General features: G+C 44.9%; 1 protein-coding gene across 1 annotated transcript in view; it reads right to left on the reverse strand.

The window, feature by feature from the left end:
* The window catches only part of LOC311222780 (solute carrier family 28 member 3-like), a gene marked incomplete at both ends in the record, with an annotated part of 42,813 nt that extends 18,670 nt beyond the window's left edge, over positions 1 to 24,143 (reverse strand). The window contains 10 exons of the mRNA XM_084307408.1: positions 594 to 724; positions 4,951 to 5,076; positions 6,023 to 6,103; positions 6,472 to 6,552; positions 10,511 to 10,588; positions 13,549 to 13,662; positions 15,746 to 15,890; positions 17,057 to 17,246; positions 23,014 to 23,087; positions 24,022 to 24,143. Of these exons, the coding sequence (XP_084163534.1) occupies positions 594 to 724; positions 4,951 to 5,076; positions 6,023 to 6,103; positions 6,472 to 6,552; positions 10,511 to 10,588; positions 13,549 to 13,662; positions 15,746 to 15,890; positions 17,057 to 17,246; positions 23,014 to 23,087; positions 24,022 to 24,143 (1,142 nt within the window). The remainder of the gene's footprint in view (positions 1 to 593; positions 725 to 4,950; positions 5,077 to 6,022; positions 6,104 to 6,471; positions 6,553 to 10,510; positions 10,589 to 13,548; positions 13,663 to 15,745; positions 15,891 to 17,056; positions 17,247 to 23,013; positions 23,088 to 24,021) is intronic.
* Between the last annotated feature and the right edge of the window lie 349 nt (positions 24,144 to 24,492).

The raw sequence follows: 24,492 nt of genomic DNA on the forward strand, positions 1-24,492 counted from the left end.
CTTTCTGTTGAAACTTACTATTTTATTTATCGTACTACTACTACGTATTGTTATTAGACATACACACACACACACACCCTGCACTGCACCTTATCATGCACATACACTACATGCAAGACAATTTCGGTAAATAATTGACTATTATATATTACTAATTAGTCTAATTTAATATTTTATTTTGATGTTACTACTACTACTACCTATTGTTAACATTATTGTATTCATTGATGTTTCTTAATTGTGCACTGTTGAGTCTGAGCTCGAAACACAATAAAATAGTGTACATTTATGTTGGTGCTAATTAAATGGACTGTAATGCTGACAGGACTGTTCCTATTGGTTTGATATGATTTTGTTGTACAGTATGTTGCTATGGGATGCCCCATTTAGTTTTCTCCTATTTTTGTTTAATACAACACTTTGAATTTAACACTGTTCCAGTACTCTCATTCTTTATTGCTGAACAGGTTTGTTTATTATTTCAAGCTTGTTACATGATGACCCACCGGAAATGTGTCTATGACCCACTTTGGGCTCCCGCCCCATTGTTTAAGAAACCAGCACCTACAGACCCACAGCCATGCCTCTCTCACCCTTTGTCTAGTTTGAGGCCACTACTAGAGCAGATCTCAGGAGTCTCAGTCTCGGGCCAGAAGGTCTTGGCTATGGCCAGAGAGGCTGGAGCCGACATCACTGACGCTGTCAACAGGTGGGAGGCATCAATCTGTATGAGGAGAGGGTAGATGTAGGTGTGTGTGTGTGTGTGTGTGTGTGTGTGTGTGTGTGTGTGTGTGTGTGTGTGTGTGTGTGTGTGTGTGTGTGTGTGTGTGTGTGTGTGTGTGTGTGTGTGTGTGTGTGTGTGGGGGGGGGGGGGGGGGGGGGGGTGGTTAGAACAAGAGGCGGGGGAGGAGAGAGGGCAAGAGTGAAACGGGGAGAGAGGATTGGGGCAAAGAGGGAGTCAAGAAAGAGGGAGGCAGATAATGGGAAAGTGCGAGAAAGCGGGGAATGGGGGTCAAAGAATGAGAGATGGGGAGGGGGCAGGGAGAGAGAGAGTGTTGTGGAGGCAAAGAGAGCGTAACAAGTAAGATAAAGAGTTTGTGTGCGTGTGAGTTAGTACAAGGCAAACAAGGTAAATGAAGGACAGAACAAGACAGAATGAGTGAGTGAGTGGGAGAGAGAGAAAGAGAGAGAGAGCTAGTTAATAATCCTCATCTTGGGCAGTAAAAGGTCATGTGTGTCATCATCTGCTAAGCCCTCAAGGTCGTTGATAAGGGTTGATAAAACTATATTACTGCTGTTGTTTATTGGCTGCTTCCCTTCCCATTAACGCAGCCGTGGCCTTTTGAGGTTAGATAAATATAAGCTCATGCAGTTTCAAATCCCCAGGCTGCTAATGAAATTGATGTCAGAAGATTGGTGACGAAGAGTCGCTATTGCTGTTTCCCCTCAGATACCGCTCAGTTCTCAGTCAATCTAGTCTGGATTCTTGTGACTATATCAAACATGTCATGGAAAAAAAGTCAATATAAATGGTAAATGGTGTATTTATATAGCGCATTTATCCAAAACGCTTTACAATTTGTTCCTCACATTTTACCCATTCACACACCAACGGTGGAGGCAACCATGCAAGGTGCCAAGTTTCTTGCTCAAGGACACTTCTAAACGCTGCCCGGGAGGAGAGGGAATCGAACCGGGACCCTCTGCATTGCCAGACGACTGCTCTTATTACCCCAGAGTTTAAATAAAATTATTTCTTGTTTCAAAACCACATTTAGCTGACATACTGTCAGTCCTTGTATCAAGAGCTACAATTTGAAAGTGATAAAATGATCTCTAAGTGAAATAAACACAAACAAAGCCGGTAGTGTTACTGTACCTTAAAAAAGAAAACTACAGAAATAATTACATTTTCCTTTCTTTCTTCCATCTCATCCATTTAAAAATCTATATTCCTTAGTGTTTCCCCGCTCCCTCTCTCCTCCCCCTGGGACTGTAGTAAACAGGAAGCAACAGGAAAACCCCAACCGGAATGCTGCGAGTTTCGTAATGATTGGAAGATTGTATACATCTGATTAGCACTATTACTCAATAGTACTCATTTATACACCTGTACATTGTATTGCACTTTACTGTTACTTTTGCACTCGGGTTGGATGCCAAACTTCTTCTGTACTATTATAATTGTGCTGTATAATTGTAATTTATAGCAGTGGCGTCGCGTGGGTAAAATAACAGGGGAAGCCAAAAAAAAATTATTAAAAAAAAAAATTCAATATTTTTATTAATACTTTTTTTTTTTTTTAAAGTCAAGCAGTCACCATGTACACTACAGTATGGCTCGGCGGCCAGTCAAACGTTATTTTTATTTATTTAACAGATTGCAGAATGGGTACAATACAGTACGGCTCAATACACATTTACGATGAATTGAAAATGGGGGACCCTGATGTAAACAAGACGAAAGTCTTTCTCTGGTCTGCATCCCCTTAACAATTGTATGTATTGAGCTGTACTGTACTGTACCCATTCTGCAATCTGTTAATAAAGTTTTCATTCATTCACACACAATTGTATAAGGGGATGCAGACCAGAGAAAGACGTTTGTCTTGTTTACATCAGGGTCATTAATACTGCTGGAGCATTGGTTAATTTTTGGTCCGATTTTTCCTTGCGCGATTTTGCGCGCCGCGTGGGAGCAAATTCGAGACACATATTCGGTTGCAAAAAGGTGTCCCACGGTCTCCTCTATGGCCGTGAATATTTTCACGCGGATCGGAATCACGGCGCGCCCGTGGGACACTTTTCCGTTTCGGCGAGTTTATTCCACGCTTTCTGTTTTCCTTTTCTAAGCATTTTAGGGGCTACATGTGAATCAGTAAAAGTTGCGGGACGCCCAGATGTTTCCACGATAGAAAGCTCGCGTGGATCCCATAATAGGCTCACTTAATACAGCGTTTTTAAAATCACGCGACATTTTCAGGGTCGCGAGCCGACCTTTTCCCCTCGTTTTCGATGATGGAAGTGATTTAGGAAAAGCTTCGGCACGCCGAGAGGTCCCCGTGGATTTAATCTCGCGAGGATCGGGGCAATATTCGGCCCGTGGGAACAGTTACGGGTTAATACAATGTTCAGAGTGCAGAGGGGAAAATATGGCACCTGCCCCGCCTCCAGGTGGAATATTATGCTGAACGTCTTCCTCCCAGCTCCGTTTTAAACTTTTAGGGTGTGGCCAGTGGCAGTCAGCTCGAATCTGATTGGCTAGGATCGGATTTGGAGTTTGGACTCACTCTATAATGCTGGAAGCCTGGAGAAAGAGACCTACCCACTGCTTCTCTCCTATACTAGCTGCAGTAGTGAGCACAGTCTGACAGTGTGTTAGAGGGAGTGAGAAGGAGAAGAGGGAGACAAAAAAAAAAAAAAAAAAAAAAAAAACACAGATGCACAGATGAAAATGAATGTAAACTATATTAAAAAAAAAATATATTTAAATTTTTTTTTTTTCATATTTCATATTTCATAATTTGATATGAAATTTATAGGGAGGCATGGCTTCCGTTGGCTTCCACAAGGATTCGCCACTGATTTATAGTCTGATTTGTGTTATGCGTTTGCAGCGTTTGTGTAATGAGGATAGATGGATGTCTTTGTGTCAATCAGACTTACGGTAAAGGAGTTATTATAGGAGTCACATCCCTGGCTTGCTGTCAACCTATGTGGCAGGTTTCATCCAACACAGACTTTTAGTTGGCGACACACACACGCACACACGCACACACACACACACACACACACACACACACACACACACACACACACACACACACACACACACACACACACACACACACACACACACACACACACACACACACACACACACACACACACACACACACACACATACACACACACACACACACAATTGCAACATCTCTCCCCAGGCATTCCACCCACCAACCTATATAGTATATATTATATTATAAGTTCCACCTGGTGGAGATAATTACAATATGAGTCACAGCTTTTACAACTGTGATGACTTGACAGTGTTCCTGCCACATCGTGCTCTTTTTTTGTAAGATTTAAATAGCTGTCTCATGTCCCCATCCATGTCAGTCCTTGAATTATCAGTCAAATAATAAAAAGGCTTAACAAGACATGATACCAATGATGTAAAGATATAATGATGTTGGGGAAACACTTGATAACTGCACTTGTATTGTTTTTGTAAACACTTTGCACACACTGTGTACTCTCTGACGAGGAACACAATGGTGGTGTTTCTGATGTGACCCCTGAGATCAAATATATCTAAACTTTTCTAATGACAACTTTAATGACAAACATTCAACTGCTGCCCTTTCCTTCCCTGCAAATATGGAGAAGTTCACACCAGTGCAGGGTTATCAAGAGCTTATAACTGAGCTAATGTAACCGATAAATTATACCCTTCTGAAAATAATTAAGTTTGGTTGCTTAGCCACATCAGGCACAACCTGTCTACAAACCCAGAACCCAGCCAAACACCAACGTGGCTAAGCAACATGTTGTAGGTCTCCTCACACTGTGGGTACAGCTCAGATATCGACTGGATCACTTTGGAAGTGCCAGGTTTCACTCCATGTCTGTCGAGCTGATCTCCCACAAAAATTTGTTTACAACAAATTGCGACTAACATCATTATGTGTAATTCGGGGCACACTTTGAAGGCTTGAAAGTGTTTCTTCTCTCACTCCCTGCTTTGTCTTCGACTCTTTTCATTCTCCTTTTCTCCCTCTCTTCACCTCCTCCCTCCACAGCAGGTCTCTGCATCACTGTGATCCCGCCCTTCCTCCTCCCCCCTTAACTCCTCTCTCTATCCTCCTCCTACTCTCTTCTTTCTCTCCTCCTCCCTCTCCCTCCCTCCTTTCCCCTCAAGTGCTATCCATCTCCCATTCTCCCCCTCACCCCAAAGGAGATGAAGGCTCCCATGACGGTGCCAGCGATGGTGGCGAAGCCGCCTGTCAACACAGCATGGAGCTCTGACTTGGTCATCCGACCGATGTACGGACGAATCAGGAGAGGGGACTCTGTCTGAGAGAGAGACAGAGCCAGGGACAGAGATAGAGACAGGGACAGAGACAGAGACAGAGACAGAGACAGGGACAGAGACAGAGACAGAGACAGAGACAGAGACAGGGACAGATATAGAGATAGAGACAGAGACAGGGACAGAGAGAGAGACAGAGCCAGGGACAGAGATAGAGACAGGGACAGAGACAGAGACAGAGACAGAGACAGGGACAGAGACAGAGACAGAGACAGAGACAGAGACAGAGACAGAGACAGAGACAGGGACAGGGACAGAGACAGAGACAGAGACAGAGACAGGGACAGGGAGAGAGACAGAGACAGAGACAGAGACAGGGACAGGGAGAGAGACAGAGACAGAGACAGAGACAGGGACAGGGACAGAGACAGAGACAGAGACAGAGACAGGGACAGGGAGAGAGACAGAGACAGAGACAGAGACAGAGACAGAGACAGGGAGAGAGACAGGGACAGGGACAGAGACAGAGACAGGGAGAGAGACAGAGACAGAGACAGGGAGAGAGACAGGGACAGGGACAGAGACAGAGACAGAGACAGAGACAGAGACAGGGACAGAGACAGATACAGAGACAGGGACAGAGACAGAGACAGAGACAGGGACAGAGACAGAGACAGGGACAGAGACAGAGACAGAGACAGAGACAGGGACAGGGACAGAGACAGAGACAGAGACAGAGACAGAGACAGAGACAGGGACAGGGACAGAGACAGAGACAGAGAGAGACAGAGACAGAGACGGACAGGGACACGGACAGAGATAGAGACAGAGACAGAGACAGGGAGAGATACATGGATCATTGACTTGTGGATAATGGTTTAGGTTATCTCTAATAACAATCGTAATACATTTGGTTGTTGAAACATGAGACATTACTGGTCAGGTCATCAGAGAGTTGTTTAAATGCAAAATCCTCAAACTCTCACTCACCTGTCCCACAAATATGTTTCCAGCGGCAACCATTGATTCTGTTGGAGATGTTCCCATGGTAACCTGCATTATGAACCCCACCTGGACAAAATACATTTATTGACCAGACCATGTCTTCTACACTTAAATGCATACAATAACCATAATAATAATATTTTTAAACAATTTAAATTTTAAACGCATCCTTGAATCTTAGAATCTCACTCACTCACTCACTCACTCACTCACTCACTCACTCACTCACTCACTCACTCACTCACTCACTCACTCACTCACTCACTCACTCACTCACTCACTCACTCACTCACTCACTCACTCACTCACTCACACACTCACTCACGCACTCACTCACTCACTCACTCACTCACTCAATTGCACAGTCTAACTCGTACTAACTTTACTAACTCATCATTCATTAGTAGACACGCGCGCACACAAACAACGCTTACCTTCATGATGAGCCAAGGCATAAAGCCAACACAATAGAGCATGGAGATGACGGTGCTGAAGAATACTATAATAGGCAACACCTGTGGAGAGATCACAATCAATCTCATCAGCACCACCATTTCCTCCTCTATTATCATTATCATCATCATCTGACCTAGTTCATTACTCCCATGTTGTCCCTCCAGTAGCTCCCATTAGAATTTAAAAATATTTTACTAATTGCTTTTAAAGGTAAATGGTGCATTTATATAGCGCTTTTATCTTAAGTGCTTTACAATTTTGTTCCTCACATTTTTACGCATTCAGTCACACATTCACACACCGACGGCAGAGGCAACCATGCAAGGTGCCAACCTGCTCATCGGGAGCAGTCAAGGACACTTCGACACGCTGCCCGGGAGGAGCAGGAATCAAACAGGGAACCTCCGGATCATAAGACCAGGCACGTGCACACATAGAGCCCAAGGGGTGCTTGAGCACCTGCCTTTTTGAGCCTCATAAAAAAAGTGCCCCTTTTGAATTTTTTTTAAAAAAAGTATTTTTTTAACGTTACGCATATAGACTGCCCTTCCAACTGAAAAATGTCAGGATAGAATCAAAATATTTGGTAAAGAGAGAGAGATGCCCCATATTCCATTGCAGTTTGCACGGCCTCCTCAGCGTGCCTCTCCGTGGACCTATATTTTATGCATAGCGTGGGTGGTGATGATGATGATGATAGAAACCGCTGTGGCGCATACAGTTGAATGCTGGTATTACACTCATTGAGGGACACGAAGAAGTCAAGTCCGATGGAATTTGGGAATCTCAAATACAAATCGGTATTGGAATAAAAAATGCATTTATATTAAACAATACAGAATATACAGTACTTCTTGGGGTCTGTAGGGTAAGCACTTATTCCCTCCCCCATGAACATTTATGGAGATGTATGGGCCTTTTAAGTCAGTGATAAAAGTGTCTTTCAAGGATAAGTGAGCTCCTGCACTGATTATTATAGTTCAATATTCAATATTTGATCACCAAAACCCCCCAAAAAGCATAAAAAGGGGGCCCTCCCGCCCGAAAAGGGCCCTTAAAAATCGGGCTCGGTTAAAACACACACAGGTATAGTGCCCTTTTCAGCCTTTGAGCACCTGCCCCTCTCTGTGCACGTCCCTGCATAAGACGACTGCTCTACATCCAGAGCCACTGTCACCCCTCCTGGCTATATCTTCTAATACCTCACGAGTCAGTTCATGACCTGAAATTCTTGGGCAGGGCCCTTTTGGCTGTCCCAAGAACAAGGCATGTAACCAAAGATGACTGCAATAAGTGCTGCAATTCAAAGGTCTCCATATAATTTGTTTCTTAATGACTTCCGGCGACATATTAGGTGGTACAGATTAGACAGTGAAGGATATGGGCCTACCCCTGAGCTACAGAGTCACCCAGAGGTACTGGATATCTAAACACGTTGAGCCAAGTCACCGTAACAAAAAACATTTGTACTATTTGACTTGCAATTTGAAATAAACAAATGTCTTGAAGAGTGACTTCAATAGATTATTGGTGCTACAAGGCCTTTCAGGAGTACACTACCCCCAGATCATCATTGTCATCATCAACAGTGCCACCATCATCATCTTCATCTTCATCACTGTCCTCACTGTCTTTAAAATGTATGTTGTTGTTACTGTTTGTAGATACCTGAATATGTCTAACAATAATTCAATGTGTCTAACTCTAATTCCTTGTACTCTACTGTGTTCATGATAACGTTGTGTAACTTGCTGACCCGTCTTGATTCTCCACCTCCTAATACTGACATTTAGTAGTTGGACATGGCACTGGACTGCCGCCAGGGGGAGCTGGGGCGACGTTGGGCTGGTGACGGCAGGTGAAGAAGAGGCGGGCTGAAGGTGGAGCTCTTACAGCGGGACACCCTCTTCATCGTTTTTCCAGTGAAGGAAGCAGACGTGTAGAGCAGGAGCTCCCGACCATAAAGACACGCGGAATACGACTCCCGTCACGGTGCGGGATTGTAACGTCGTATGCGATAGTTTAGCTTCCCAGTTAGTGCTTAGGGTACGTTTGAATCAAGAAGAAGACGTTCTACTGCCGGAGAGTGCTGTGGATATTGCACGCGCTGCGTTTTAGCTATAGTATAGGCGGAAGGCAAGGGGGTCGCACTGACCCACAGCTTAGCTTCAAGTATAGGCCTAGGAGCACAGTTAGCTTGCGCGTCGCTCCACCGTCTTCCAGCCCCGCAGAGGACACAGCAACAGACGTCGCCGGACCGCACCCGCCTCCAGCATTCGCCTAGCTGACAGCCACTCCAGCTGTCACCTGCCTAAACGTCCGCCCAGCCAGCCCCTTCGTTGCGGGAGCAGGCCAGCACTCGGTTTGTACACTCAAGCCAGGTACAGTTAGCGCTCCGAGCTCTGGAACTTTATTGGCGAACATTCTCCTTTTCGAGAGCGTGCCCTCTAAGGGCGAAGAGAATAGATACTTTGAACTGGCACGTGCACCAGTGACTAGGGGCGCCCCGACGTTTGTTATTTTGGGGAATGCCGGCTTAGATAGGACTTTTGTTTCAATTGTGGGCCCACTGTATTTTTTGGTTACATGGGTTATGTGATTCAGGTGTGCAGACGGCACGTGTGTTTAATAATAATAAATCCCATTGAGTAGCTCGCGGAGCTCGCCAGTACCCTCTCTCTCTCTCTCTCTCCCCCCGCGGACGAGTGTAAAGCATATTAACCTTTCTACTTGTAAGATCTAAGTGATATGCATCGTGCCTTGTATTGATTATATGCTAATCTATATAAAAGAGAGGCGTACAAATGGGATCACTGTGTGCGTGTCCATTAATGTGCATTCTTGTTTAACCCCTTCCTTTCGGGTAATATACATTATTGTTTAACCCCTTCTTCTTCCTATGCATCATTGGGACGCTTATTCCCAGAGGAAGAGTACGCCTGAGTGCTTCCGCGTTTTCCCTGATTGGCTGCGACACGCCCCGCGGCAGGCGCGGCAGCCGCAGAGCGGAGCGGAGCGGCAGAGCTTGCAGCATTATGTAGCCGTAATCCCAGATGATTTTCATTCAAAGCTTAGCTCAACTGGCAGCGCTGCGGTCCTGCGGTCCTGCGGTCCGTTGGTTACAAGTTCGAATCCCTTCAATTTTTTTTTTTTATTTTAACGTGCATTCTTTCGCCGGTTAAGTTTAAGCATTAAGGTTAAGGTTAAGGTTAGGCATTGTTTCGGAGTTGGTTAAGGTTAGAATGGTTAAGTTTAGGCGCTGTTAAGGAGCTGGTTAAGGTTAGAGTTTGTCTTAGAGAATGGCAATATTCTTTCGGAGTTGGTTATGGTTAAGGTTAAGGTTAGGCATGGTTAAGGTTAAGGTTAAGGTTAGGCATTGTTTCGGAGTTGGTTATGGTTAGAAGGGTTAAGTTTAGGCGCTGTTAAGGAGCTGGTTAAGGTTAGAGTTTGTCTTAGAGAATGGCAATAGACAGCCTATTTCCACGCTGCAGCGCGAGGCATTAGACAGCCTATTTCCGCGCTGCAGCTCTCTCGCGCTGCCGTGGTCACATGGCCAATCAGAGAAAACGCGAAAGCACGTGACGTACTCTTCCGCTGGGAATAAGCTACACGCCATTGGGACAGGTCTCCATTCGTCAACAAGGAAAGGTACTGCTTTGGGGAGAAATTATATCATCTATCACTACTGCCACTGGGTGTGGGAGGGTGTGGGAGGTATTGTGGGAAGTGTGGGTGTTTGGGGAATTACTGCAAGTCGCCCTGGAGGGCAAGAAGGACCAGCGCATCACCCCTAGGTTAGTAAATCCTAGGCCCCATCCGCTCCCTCTGTTAAATCCCGATTCTAATACCCCTACACTAGGGTCGGGGACTCAGCCGGACCCAGATCTGCTGTGTTCCCACTACCTGGTGACAGTGCACATCTACTCTCATAAAGTAGGGATAATCCACCCTTCTACATGTTGTTGTTGGTAGTGGTGGTGGTGGTTGTGGTGGTGCGTTTGTGTACGTGTGTTGTACCTTGAAGGCAAAGAAGTGGTCCGTGTAACTATCACCAAAGACAAACTTAGAGCCAACATCCGTGTAGGAAAGAAATATCTGTGTGAAGGAGAGAGAGAGACAAATATTTTTTTTTTTTTAACTTTTTAACCTAACAGCCAGCGTGGAGCTGGGGCACAAATCACCTAACAGTCAATGATTCATATAATCAGCCAGAGACCCCTCAGTCGACTGAGATTCTTTGAGTCATATTACTGTATAATAAAATAATATATATATTATAGAAATAAAACCCACTTAGTTAATTTTTTTATATCATTGCCCACATTCATCAAATACAATTTTTTAAAATATGTTATCAATACTTAGTCAGACAACATTATAAAAACGATTTCATAGATCTGAGTCGCAGTACAGAGCAGCTTAAGTTTTACTTTCACTTCTAGAATAGATTTAACCTCAACTCTCAGAGGATCAATCCAGACCAGCAACAGTATGTTGATTGATTGATTGATTGAAAACTTTATTAACAGATTGCAGAATGGGTACAATACAGTACAGCTCAATACACACAATTGTTAAGGGGATGCAGACCAGAGAAAGACTTTCATCTTGTTTACATCAGGGTCCCCCATTTTCAATTCATCAGGACATATATGACATACATGACATACAGATAGTCAGTACTGCTACATCTATACATTTATGACATACCAGATTTGCAAATACAGTACTGTTTGTGATACAGAAGGAGTCAAGAAAAGGGAGTATATACATTTGACGTAGAAACTGTACATTGGAGGAGGTTGGGTGGGGGCCCGGGGGGTTGGGTACATTAGGGATATTGACAACCATACTGGGTAATTTACATTGGAGGTGGTTGGGGGGGGGGGGGGGGCACACTGTATAAACAAGTAAAACTGTACATTGAGGGGGGGGGGGGGGGAGACACTGTACAAACAAACAAAATTGTACATTGGACTATTGACAAAACCATACTAGGTAAATGACTGTACATTGGAGGGGGTTGGGTTAGGATATTTACAGGGGCCAGTGTTGAATTGCAGTCTCCCGTAGGTGTCCCTTGAGAGAGGTTTTGAAAGTGGGTAGTGATCCACATTCCTTTACAGCTTTGGGTAGGATTTATAATTGCGAAACGTGTTTAGTCCCTTATTTGAGCCGAATCTGGGTTTAACATGATTTGTGGAGCTCCCTCTGGTGTTGTGATCGTGGTATTCACTGACCTTTGGGAAGTATTTTGACATGTACATGGGTACCTTGGTCGTGTAGTGTATCTTGTAGACCAGGCCCATTGCAAGTTGCTGTACTCTGTCGTCTACTCTAAGCCATCCTAGGTTGTCAAAGTGGGCAGGGGTGAGGTGGGTTCTAGGAGTAAGGTCAAGTAGTAGTCTGACCAGTTTGTTTTGAGATGTTTGTAATTTTGTTTTTAGCGCCTTTGAGGTGCTTTGGTACCATGAGGTGCAAGCATAGTCGTAGTACCCCTGAATGAGTGCTCCTGCCAGAGTCTTCAGGGTATTCTTGTTTACCAGAGAGGAGATCCGGTACAAGAATCGAGTTCGTTGGTTGACTTTTTTTATTACATTGGATGCCATTTTGTCACAGGAGAGATTAGCCTCTAGGATGGAACCCAGGTAGGTAATTTCATCTTTCCTTGTGACAATATTGCGGGGAGTGTAACTGCAACTGCAAGGTTGTTTTGGCTTTTATTCCATTGTAATACCGAGGCTACTCAATGTCACAGAGCGGAGCGGCACTGCAGATTTACCCTACTCTTGGAATTCATTGCCAGATCCTCATAGGGGCGCTGTCTCGATAATGCAGTGTTATTAAAGCAGCGTGTAGCCGACGCATTAACCAGTTGGGATTCGAACTGTTTGCCAGACACAGCAAATCAATGTAGCCACATTACGTGAAAGGTCAAAGTAAGCGTTCTACAAATCACTGCAGCATTCTCTAGGACACATGATTCCAACAAATCCACATGCAGGCTAATTCTTGGCAATTAAAATCAGCCATTTGGCATCATATGCAGTTGTCTTAATGGATTTGTTGGGTACATACAGATAAGGTACAGGGCCGCGGGACGTCAGTCAGCAGTGGGGGTGCTGAGATAAGTGATATAATAATAACGTCATAGGTTTACCACTCTGGTAAACCAACACTCTCGTTCACTAGAGGAGACCACTGCCCAACTCCGCGCTCTCACGCTCAGCTCTGCGGAGCGGGCGAGACAAACAATGTAACCGTTTTGATGCATACATCTCTGCCCAGCCTACCCCACCTGTTGCGCACCAGAACGCTACGACGGGGACATCTCTAAATGTCGTTCCTTTATTTTTCAATGTTCACTAGTATTCGGACAACAGCCGCACACTTCCAAAGTGATACATCTAAAATCGCTTACCTTACCTGTCGCGTCTGCTCAAGGGTCCAGGACTCCTGCGTTAGAATGGGCGACAGGCAGCTCTCCACTTCAGCGGATAGTTCTGCTGGCTTGTTCGCCATCCGCCAGGGAAACCGCAGATATATACCTTTACTGCGAATTGAGCGTCCCAAAAACTATTCCAGGCCGCTATTTTTTTACCAACGGATTTCCAGTTCCGCGTTGACGCTTCCAGGCCGCGTCTATTCGAATCCCAACTGGTTAATGCGTCGGCTACACGCTGCTTTAATAACACTGCATTATCGAGACAGCGCCCCTATGAGGATCTGGCAATGAATTCCAAGAGTAGGGTAAATCTGCAGTGCCGCTCCGCTCTGTGACATTGAGTAGCCTCGGTATTACAATGGAATAAAAGCCAAAACAACCTTGCAGTTGCAGTTACACTCCCCGCCAGCAGGGGGTGCTGCAGCCCCCGCCGCACCCCCCCTTCCCGCGTCCCTGATAAGGTACAGCCTTATCTTTAATCGGTTATTGTGTTTTCATGAGCCTGGGTCCTACGACAAGATGACCTCTCCTCCGCTTGAGTACCAGGCTGCCTAAAATGTTTATGAGCCCAAGTAAATAAGGTTCAGGTGTACAGAGATGTTCTACATACCTCTACTTGTTTTCCCAGCCATTCTACTGCAGTGAAGCCAGCTGTGGTCCTGAGGATTAGCAGACCAAAGACGAACTGAAGCCCCACTCCCCACAGCAAGGTACGCCAAGACACCTGCAACATGTGTCTTCTGTAAGTGGCTGACAAGTCCACCTCTATGCTGATGACACTTGTGTATTGTATTGCTGATTCTGTATAGCTACTGTAGCTATTGAGAACCTGCAACTTTCCTTTAATGCTTTACAGAAGGGGCTTATTCATGTGTGTGTGTGTGTGTGTGTGTGCAGGGCCGGACTGGGGAAATAATTCATACTGGGAGATATAGCACGAAATATAGCCCCAATCAGGCCACTTTTTAAGCGGGGGGTCCCCCACCAGGAATTTTTTTGTTACAAAGACTTAATTTCCTGCATTCTGGTGAATTTTAGTGCATGTGAATCACAAACTAAAGAGCCAACAATTGCTTAGTACAATGTACTGTTATGGACCTCAAATAAAACTGTTGTGGCACTAGCAATGCTACTCTCTCCACCTTCAAAAAGAAAAAAGCAAGAGCACAACATATTTTTCTATTTACTATTATAATACAGTTAACCACTCTCTCCTGTAAGGGCCTTTCTTTTTCTTTGTTTTATCCCTCTCTCCTCCACCCTTTCTCTTTCTTCCACTGTCCATCTTGACATCAACGTTAATTGACTTTTGCTCTCTGATCTCTACTGAGTCCCTCACTACCTGGCTCATTGCCTGGCTGTTATTCTGCATCTGAGTGCCGTCTGCCATTCCATTCGCCGCCTCCGCTGTCAATCAGTTGTATCGCCTGGTCCCGCCTCCACCAATCACAAGCGGCAGCACGGCTCCATTGTGTGTGTGTGTGATCCGCGTGAGGGAGAGAGTCAGATAGTTCTCCAACTCTGTCGCAGACAGTGAAATCCTGGTTGTTCCCCACCCACCTAGGTTATCTAACTATCGCGCCGCGCCGCCGCCACAACTAGAAACAATGACCTGGCCACACAATCTGTGCAGGCCAGGCCAGGGGCGGATTTAGGATTGTAGGAGATCCGGGGCTTAGCCCAGATGGGCCCCCCCTTTTTTTTTTTTTTTTTTTTTTTTTTTAATTTTTTTTTATTTATTTATTTAATTTTTTTTATTCTTTTTGGTCAGGCAAGGGGAGGTTTGGAGGGGGTCAGGCACGACCCCCTCCACGACAGATTTTTTTTGAATTTAATGAACCTGTACGTGCAATTTCCTGCAATATAGAGCCTTCAATCTTGACCAATAAAGCTGCTCTTTTCACTATAAAACTCAGTTAACCATAACGTAGTTATGGTTAGATTTATATATTGGGGGGGGATATATCATATTTTTCATATAATCAAAAAGTGGTGGAGCAAGATCATACCTTTGCTCCCCCAAGTTCAATAGTGGGAGAGCAGAAATTCATTCATTCATTCAATCTTTATTTATACTCGATAATACACTGCTCCGAATGCTCTTATGGCCAGGCGTCTATGATTCACTGATACAAAGTAAAATAGTGCAGTGCAATAAAATAGTTAGTAAAATAGAATAAAATAATGCAATAGTGCATTGCAATAAAATAGTTATCATCGTATTTTTTCGGGAGGCCGGTAAGGAGTGCATTACAGTAGTCGATTTGGCTTGAGATAAAGGCATGGATCTGGTTTTCAGCGTCCTTTTGATTTATAAATGGCCATACTTTAGCTATGTTTCTAAGGTGGAAGAATTAAGTTTTTGTCAACTTGTTGATTGTGATTTAAAGCTTAGGTCTGAGTCTACCATAACACCAAGACTTAACTCACTCAAATACAGTTAGCAGCTGGATAGACCACAGATGGAAATTAGCTTCTGCTAAATCTGGTGCAAAATATTTTCATGTAACAATGATGAATTGAAAAAAAAAAAAAAAAAAAAAAAATTAATTTTTTTTTAATTTTTTTTTAAATAGATTCTGGGCTTTTCAGAATACATCCGGGGCTTGAGCCCAGGTAGCCACCCCCTAGCTCCGCCCCTGGGCCAGGCCACCGGGAAAACTCCCGGTGCTCCCGATGGCCTGTCCGGGCCTGTGTGTGTGTGTGTGTGTGTGTGTGTGTGTGTGTGTGTGTGTGTGTGTGTGTGTGTGTGTGTGTGTGTGTGTGTGTGTGTGTGTGTGTGTGTGTGTGTGTGTGTGTGTCCCTACCTTGAAGGGGTTGTTTGAGAAGACCAGCATGAGGAGGATGAAGCAGATCAGCCCAGCAAAGGACACCAGTGGTCTGGTTCCCTGCTTGGCCGTGTCCAACACCAGCCAGCACACCACCGCCACAACCAGCGCCACACACACCACCCTGAGGAAGGAGGGAAGGAAGGAAGGTGGGAGAAGAGGGTTGAGAGAAGAATGGACAGGGTGTAAGAAGGTTGTCACTTGTTAGTGAAGCTTCAACACCAGAATTGATCATTTCACCTAGAAATAAAGTTTATAACACATACCCTTACCAGCCTACACTTACTCACAGAGATAGAATGAGCTAAAGAGAAAATGCTACAGGGCTGAGTAACACAACATTAAAGTTATGTACTTGGAAACTTGGAAATCACTGTTCTAAAGCATTGATTGTATTGAACATGATACCAGAGGTAACTAGCTTGGTAAATCACTGTTCTAAAGCATTGAACATGTCATCTAAAGGTAACTAGCATGGCAATCACTGTTCTAAAGTATTGAACATGTATTGAACATGTCATCTCGAGGTAACTAGCTTGGTAATCACTGTTGTAAAGTGCTGGTGTCATGTGGTGCTGACTTCTTCAAAGCTTGTGTTAATAATCGCACATGTGTGTCCCTGGGACACAGTTTATCAAATGGTGGTCTAGAGCAGGGGTTCCCAAACTTTTCAGGCCGGGACCCAGAAAATAAGGCGTCAGAGAGCCGCGGCCCAATGCACATCGTCAGGCTTTTTAGATATTTTTTTTGCCAGGCGACCGATTTCTTAAGCCAAATATCACTTCAATCCTATTAAGTTAGTGCAAGTTAGTTATTCATTTATATGTGCTATTTATGAGAGGGCTAACTTGTTGCAAAATAATAATGATAATAATAATAGCCTCATTAAAATACTATTGTTGCTTCGGTTGTTTTCAGCGTTTTATGTGCATAATCTGTTATTTAGTTTGAAATGTTTGTTGAAATAAGTAGATTTTTAGTTTTTGTTTGTTAATATAAAACCATATAGTCACATTTTAGAATACAATAGAATAGAATTTTAGAATACAACTAGAAACACTGTCCTGGCCTGCTTCTAAGTTCAGTGGCCTGACAAAAAAAAAATCATCTTGCGGCCCTCCCGTGGCTGCTCGCGGCCCACTTTTGGGTCGCGACCCCGACTTTGGGAACCACTGGTCTAGAGCGTAATGTAGCGTTGTTTGGGGTTCTTGACATGGAATGTTAAACTTTGGAACCCCCTGGTCTAATCCTTCTCTTATTGGTTCAACCACATAGAAAGACATTCCTCACCATCTCAGCCACCTCCAGTTTCTCCTGAGGAGGTCCCTGACAGGTTGGAGTGCCTCCCATGCCCGGTCACCATAGCACTCCATCAACCAATCCCAGACCAGGAAGAATGCGGTTACTAAGGTAATGACCAGCAGCCCCACCGCACGATGGAAGTTTAAAACACATGCCGCTATCACCATAGCAACAAAACCTGGAATGAATTTGTAAATGACATACTGCATTACCGTATTGACCTGAATATAATATTTTTTTTTTATCCTTATCTCCTTATCTCTTATCTTATCCTTATCTCTCCCTCCTGGTCGTTGCACTGCTCTACTGTCGGCCTGGGGAGGGGGTAGACTACTGTACCATACGCCTCCTCCGATACATGTGGAGTCACCAGTAATGCACATGGAACAAGTTCACGCTAACTTTCTACTACTGTACCACCACCACCACCACCACCACCGCTGCTGCCACTACTACTACTACAACAACAACAACAACAACAACAACAACTACTACTACTACTACTACTACTACTACTACTACTACTACTACTACTACTACTACTACTACTACTACTACTACTACTACTACTACTACTACTACTACTACTACTACTACTAATACTACTACTACTACTACTACTACTACTACTACTACTGTTGTGAAGGGCCAGATTAAAGCTGAGAATCTACATTTATTGTTTTATATACTTTGTATATTATTTATATATACACGGTATATCCCTTTAAGCCTGCGTTTGAATCATAGTAATATTCGCTTTCCCTATTGGACAATGCTATCGGCGCCAGACCGCAAGCCCCCAAAGTCAGGTTCAAAGGCGAGTCCGGGCATGTCGCAACATTCATAAGTAGGCTCATTCATAAGTAGGATTGGGCCCCAAATGCAAGGTAGTTTCTTATCTCTGTATTTCACACACACACACGCACACACGTGGCTCTTGTGAAAGGTCCCATTTCCTTTCCCTTCCCTCCTCCAATCCCTGCTGAGTGTTCAGCTCCTTTCAAACTAAAGACTTAAACAGGTTTTTCTTTAAAAACAAAACTGTATGTTCCTCCTACTGTTGGTAGGTTTTCCTGAACATCTTTACCCAGACGGCCCGGGTGATAACGGGACTTCACTGCGACCAGTAAGTGCACTTGTTGTGTTGTTAGGAGTGAGTGCAGAGTGTGCAATAAAAACGGGTGACTTTCTGTCACAAAATGTCCAGCTGTCCTATTGTTTCCTGACTGAGACTCCTACAAATCCAACCTTACAGTTTAAAACCGGATATAATCGGTCCTAGCTCCTCCACTGGCCCATGAAACGGGGTTGATGCATTTTTATTCACAAAAACCACGATGCAGGTGCAGCAGCAGAAAGCGTTTATAACTTAAATTATAACCATGGAAACTATAAAAGAAGGAAGGGTCATCACGTCAGAATACCAGCATTCTATGATCTGCTTGGTGCCAGACTTTGGTGCCAGTTATAATGAAGCCTATATCAAAATTCAAAATATACCAGCTATCTGAGGAAATATACTGTACATCAGCCAATATCAAACGTTAGCTAGTTAACAATACAACAAATTACAAATTATCTGGTGAGAATCTTTATTCTAATGGTTTTGTAGGTATAGTTCTGGGGCGACAGTGGTAGGTAGAGCAGGCGTCTGGCAATCCGGAGGTTCCCAGTTCAATTCCCACTCCTCCCGGGCAGCGCATCAAAGTGTTCTTGAGCAAAACACTTAACCCCTAACTGCTCCCAAAGAGCAGGTTGGCACCTTGCATGGTTGCCTCTGCCGTCATGGGTGAATGTGTGAGTGAATGGGTAAAATGTGAGGAATGAAATTGTAAAGCACTTTGGATAGAAAATTTACCATTTACCATTCATAGTTGTAGACGGGGTTGCTGTGTGGTGAAGGGGATCGTTTGACTATTTACCTGCTGCTAAGACCAGGAGAACAACCAGTCTGATCCTCTTTCTGTGTTTGTCCAGGTACTTCTTCACTGCCTCCTGTTTCTTCTCCAATAATCTGTGCACACCTCTATAGTCCGCACGCACGCACGCACGCACGCACGCACGCACGCACGCACGCACGCACGCACGCACGCACGCACGCACGCACACACACACACACACACACACACACACACACACACACACACACACACACACACACACACACACACACACACACACACACACACACACACACAAAAGAGAGAGAGACAACATGAATGTTAATCCATGATTTAGTTGAGGGAATCATGAATTTTGAAATTGTTGAGGAAATATTTGATTATATAGATGTATAATGGTAATCAATAATACCTTTCATTCTGTTCATCTGTATTTTCGTAAACATTCTGTGTATCCTCAGCATCACTGTCCACATCAATGTAGATCTGATCCTGCACCTGCCACACAAAAGCACTAACCAGTCAACTAAAGGGTCCAACCCATTGGCCAAGGGCTAGTGAGGCATCCGTGGTCGTTACTGTATCATTTCATTGAGGTGTAATCAACACAATAATTCAGTGTCATCACTGGAGAACATATTCAAAACTCATTACATAATGGGGAACTACACCCAATTTAAGAATTCATAGCTTTCCCCCTTTCTTTTCGTAACCGTCAGGTTGTTCCATATATATCTCCCTATCTATGGGTATGTGCAGATAGGCTGTCTTCACATCCATCTGATGTAAAATCAGATTGTCCTCAGCTGCTTTCTGAACCACTACCCTTACACTGGTCAGGTTGGCGGTGGGGGAAAATGTTTCACCATAGTCTATCCCCTCCCTCTGACTGAAACCCTTAGCTACAAATCTCACTTTGTACTTTTCGTGGCCTTCGATCCCTTCCTTGATTGAGTACACCCATTTTCCTCCCACTGTCTGTCTGCCCTCTGGCAATTTTGTGAGGGTAAAGGTGTGGTTGTCCTCTAAGAACCTCATCTCCTCGTCCATCGCTCTCTCCCACTTACTCGACTCTGGGGACACTATGGCTTCCTTAAAAGACTGAGGCACGCCACACACCACTCTGTAGCAGTAATCAATATTGGCGAGTGTACTGTCATCCTCGTCACTTCCTCTCCGGGCATAATCTATCAGATATTTTGGGGGTTTGTGTTCCCTTGAGGGATACCTCCCACTGCTTGGGGCACTTGACGTCACCCTCGGGTGCTCCTCGTCATCGCCCTCTGGGGGTGGCTGGCTGTCTGCTTGCACGCCTGTGCTCAGTACGCTAGGCTGTGGTGTCTCTGTCCCTCCATACCTTATCCCGTCCAGCCATGGCTCCTCTGTCTGTGTCTCGATTTCGCACGTTGTCTTGGTGACAAATTTCACTAGTCTGTGCTTTTGCACCTTCCCTTTATCGGGATAGTAGACTAGGAGTGCTGGGCTCCCTCTGTCGTGTCCTACAAAGAGCCCTTTTTCACATCTGGACTCAAGCTGGCCTCTGTCCTGCTGGTAAGCATAGCACACTGATCCGAATTTGTGCATTCTGGCTAGATTACATCTTTTCCCAGTCATTGCTGCATATGGGGTGGTGCCCATGTGTTTATTAAAACACCTGTTTCTGGTGTAAGCGGCTTCTTGTACCGCATAATGCCACAGGCTCTTCGGTATGTTACTATCGTCTAGCTTACACCTGGCCATTTCAAAAAGGGTGCGCCATTCCCTCTCTGCTACCCCGTTCTGATGTGGGGAGTATGGACATGACGTCTCGTGTCTGATCCTGTTCTTTCTCAGCAGTGATTGGAACTCTCTGTTTGTAAACTCGGTCCCGTTGTCTGACCTCAAACATTTTACGTCCCCATAGGGGGCTACATCGGCAAGGAACTTTTCCGTGGCTTGGAGTGCATCACTCTTTGCTTTAAGGAAATAGACGAACACTACGCCTGTACCCACATCTGTAAAGGACTGTACATAGTTAAAGCCACCTATGGACTCATTCCTTACTGGACCGACTAGGTCAGTGTTAACTAGCTCCAGTGGTCTCTTTACCTTCTCCGTGGGGTCCCTGTTCCTTGTTTGAGTAAACTTCCCCCTTATGCAAACTTCACATTCTTTGCTTTTCACCTTTAATGTGCGTCTGTCACTGCTTGCAGCTTTAGTAAATACTCGTGATTACAATGACCCATAATTTCATGCCACGTCTGGATGTCATGACTGACAGTCACATTACATTTGTCATTATTATTGCACTCAAAGTCAAAGAGTCAAAGATTTGTATTGCCATGTATGGACGAATCCACATTGTAATACGGGTACATGAGCAAACACTGTGTAAACAGTACAGGAAAAATATGTAAAAACACAGACAGTATAAAAAGGACAAATGCTAAAATTGATATCGAACATCCCCTAAAAGTGCATATCATAGTTAAAACAGCGCTTCCACAAACCTGACTAATAAAACTAATAAAAACACAGAAACAAAATAGGATAAAATACAAAACTAGCCTTTGGAGTCATTCAGGCTCCGCACAGCACTGGGGAAAAAGCTCTTTGTAAACCGAGAGGTAGAGCATGTGATAGAGCTGTAACGTCTGCCCGAGGGGAGGGGGACAAAGAGGCCTGCGGCTGGGTGACCAGAGGGGTCGTTGATAATGCCAGAGGCACGGGAAAGCAGCCTGGCACCATAGATCTCTTCTAGAGCTGGCAGGCTAGACCCGATTGTCTTGCGTGCAAGACGCACAATTCTATTCAGAGATTTCTTCTCCTGGTCTGTGATGTTACCAAACCATATTGTACAGGAGGAAGTAAGGACGCTCTCGATCACACAGCGATAGAAGTTGTGTAGAATCACCCTGTTATTTGTGAACTCTTTCAGTTTCCTGAGAAACAAAAGACGTTGCTTGGACTTTTTAACAATGGTTCTGGTATTGGAGTGCCAGCTCAGGTCATTTGAAATAGTGACCCAGAGAAATTTAAAACTGCTCACCATCTCCACCTCTGAGCCATTTATGGTAATGGAGAGATGGGATACCTTGCTATGTCTAAAATCGATGACTAGCTCCTTCGTTTTGGAAGCATTCAGAGTGAGGTTATTGGTCTCACTCCACCTAACTAGGTTCTGTACCTCTGATCTATAAAATGACTCGTCGTTTGAGTTTATACGCCCAATGACCGTGGTATCATCAGCATACTTTACTATCAGATTGTTATCATAGGAAGCAGTATAGTCATGAGTGCAGAGAGAGAACAGTAAAGGGCTTAGAATGCAGCCTTGTGGAGAACCAGTACTTAAAACAAGTTCATCAGACATATTGTTTCCAATCCTGACTCTTTGAGGTCTCAAAATTAAAAAGCTAAGAATCCATTCACAGATGGCGTCGCATAGACCCAGACACTGAAGTTTGTGGATCAGATTAGATGGAATAAGCGTATTAAAAGCAGAGCTATAATCGATAAAAAGCATTCTAACATAGGAGTTTTTCTTATCTAAGTGTTCATACACAGGATTAAGAGCTAAGGAAAAAGCATCATCTACTGATCTATTTTTCTTGTAGGCGAACTGCCAGGGATCAAGACAGGTAGGAATCTGACCTTTTATATAATTCAGCACTAGCCGCTCTAAACATTTCATTAAAACTGAGGTTAGAGCAATAGGTCTGTAATCATTAAGACAAGTCACAGGTGATTTCTTGGGAACCGGAATGATAGTAGATTCCTTGAAGCTCCTTGGAACAAGGCGGTGCTCCAGTGACATATTAAAAAGGTCTGTGAGCACAGGGGCAAGCTGCTCAGAGCAGAGGCTGACGGCCCTGGGAGGAATGCCGTCCGGGCCAGTGGCTTTCTTAGCCTTAGTACTGGACAGGACCTTGCGCACCTCATGTTCTGTGACAGTCAGCCCAGACAAGTCACTGCCGTTGGAAGGAATAAAAACAGGACGCTCTGTGTTATTTTCATCAAATCTGGAGTAAAAGTTATTCAGTCTACTGGGAAGCGAGTGATCACCTTCAGCGGAGGCGAGGCCCCTGGGCTTGTAGGAAGTGATAGTGTTCAGTCCCTGCCACATCCGACGGGGGTCACTGCCAGAGAAATGTCCTTCAATACGTTCTCCATAGGAGCGCTTTGCGGCTCTTATTGACCGCTCCAGCGAGTATCTAGCCAGTTTATAACTGGTTGCATCCCCAGATTTAAAAGCAGTAGCTCGTTCAGCAAGTTTGAGTCTAACATCAGAGTTAAGCCATGGTTTTTGGTTTGAGTATTGCTTAACCACGTTGCGGGGAATGCACAAGTCAATACAAAAATTGATATATCCAATGACAGCGTCACAGTATTGGTCAATGTCCTCACATTTAAAAACAGACCAGTCTGTGGCGTCGAGACACCCTTGTAATAGTGTTTCAGCATCTTTAGTCCAACATTGAGTGGAGCGTACCGTCGGTTTGATTTGTCTATTCTTCTGAGTATATGACGGTAGAAGAAGAATCGATTGATGATCGGATTTACCAAAAGCTGGCCTTGGGAGAGACCTGTAAGCACCTTTTATGTTGCTATAGCAATGACCTCCGTTTGTAGGTAATACATTCTCCCATATACGTCGATGTTAAACCGCGTACCATCTCGTTCTACAAGAACATCTTTACCTTCACTGAAGAACACTTCGGCACCGTTAGCAGTAGCAGATTTGACTGAGAATAGTTCTTGTGGGAACGAGGGTATCTATAGAGCGTCCTTTAACGTCACTGTACACCGGCGTCCCTTACTGTCTATAAGGCGTACCTGTGCGTCTCCTCTCCCTTGCGCCAACCCGTAGGTGCGCTTCCCGTCTGCCAGCTCCATGCTGTGTCCCTCGGGCTCGAAGGATTTATCGAAGTTCTTGAAACTGTTCCTGTCGTTGATGATGTGGGACGACGCACCTGTGTCCACGATCAGTCCCCTCCTCGGGAACTGCCGGTGCTGCGTTGGCCGGGTGACGCCCGTAGTCCGCGCCCAAAAAATGAAGTCCTCTCGTCTTGCCGCTCTCCGGGCGTCATCTCGACTCGTCTCCCGATCTCCGTCGCCGCCATCTTGTCTGTAGTCGCCATCTCGTCCACAGTCGCCATCTTGGCCGCGGCCGCGATCTCGTCCATCGCCGCCATCTTGTCCGTAGCCTCGTCCTCGTCCGTCGCCGCCATCTTGTCCATGGGCGCCGCCTTGTCTATGGCCGACATCTTGCCCATGTGCGTATCGGGCGCTCTGGTCTCGTTTCTTTCGGCACTCTTTGTCTGTGTGCCCCGATGATCTGCAGAAGTTGCACCAGACCGTCTTGTTGCAGTTATCCCTCCGATGCCCATTCTCTCCGTATCGCCAACACGTCAGCTCCGTCATGGGCCTGGCCTTCTCCCTCTGTGTTGCTCGGGCTTTCAGTGCTATCCCCCCCGCTTCCGCGGCATCTGGGTGGATATCCTCTGAGGCCTCAAAGTTCCGCAGCTTGACTTTGAACTGCCC

This window comes from Notolepis coatsorum (assembly GCF_963971535.1).
Source record: "Notolepis coatsorum genome assembly, chromosome: 1".
In the NCBI taxonomy this organism is placed as follows: domain Eukaryota; kingdom Metazoa; phylum Chordata; class Actinopteri; order Aulopiformes; family Paralepididae; genus Notolepis; species Notolepis coatsorum.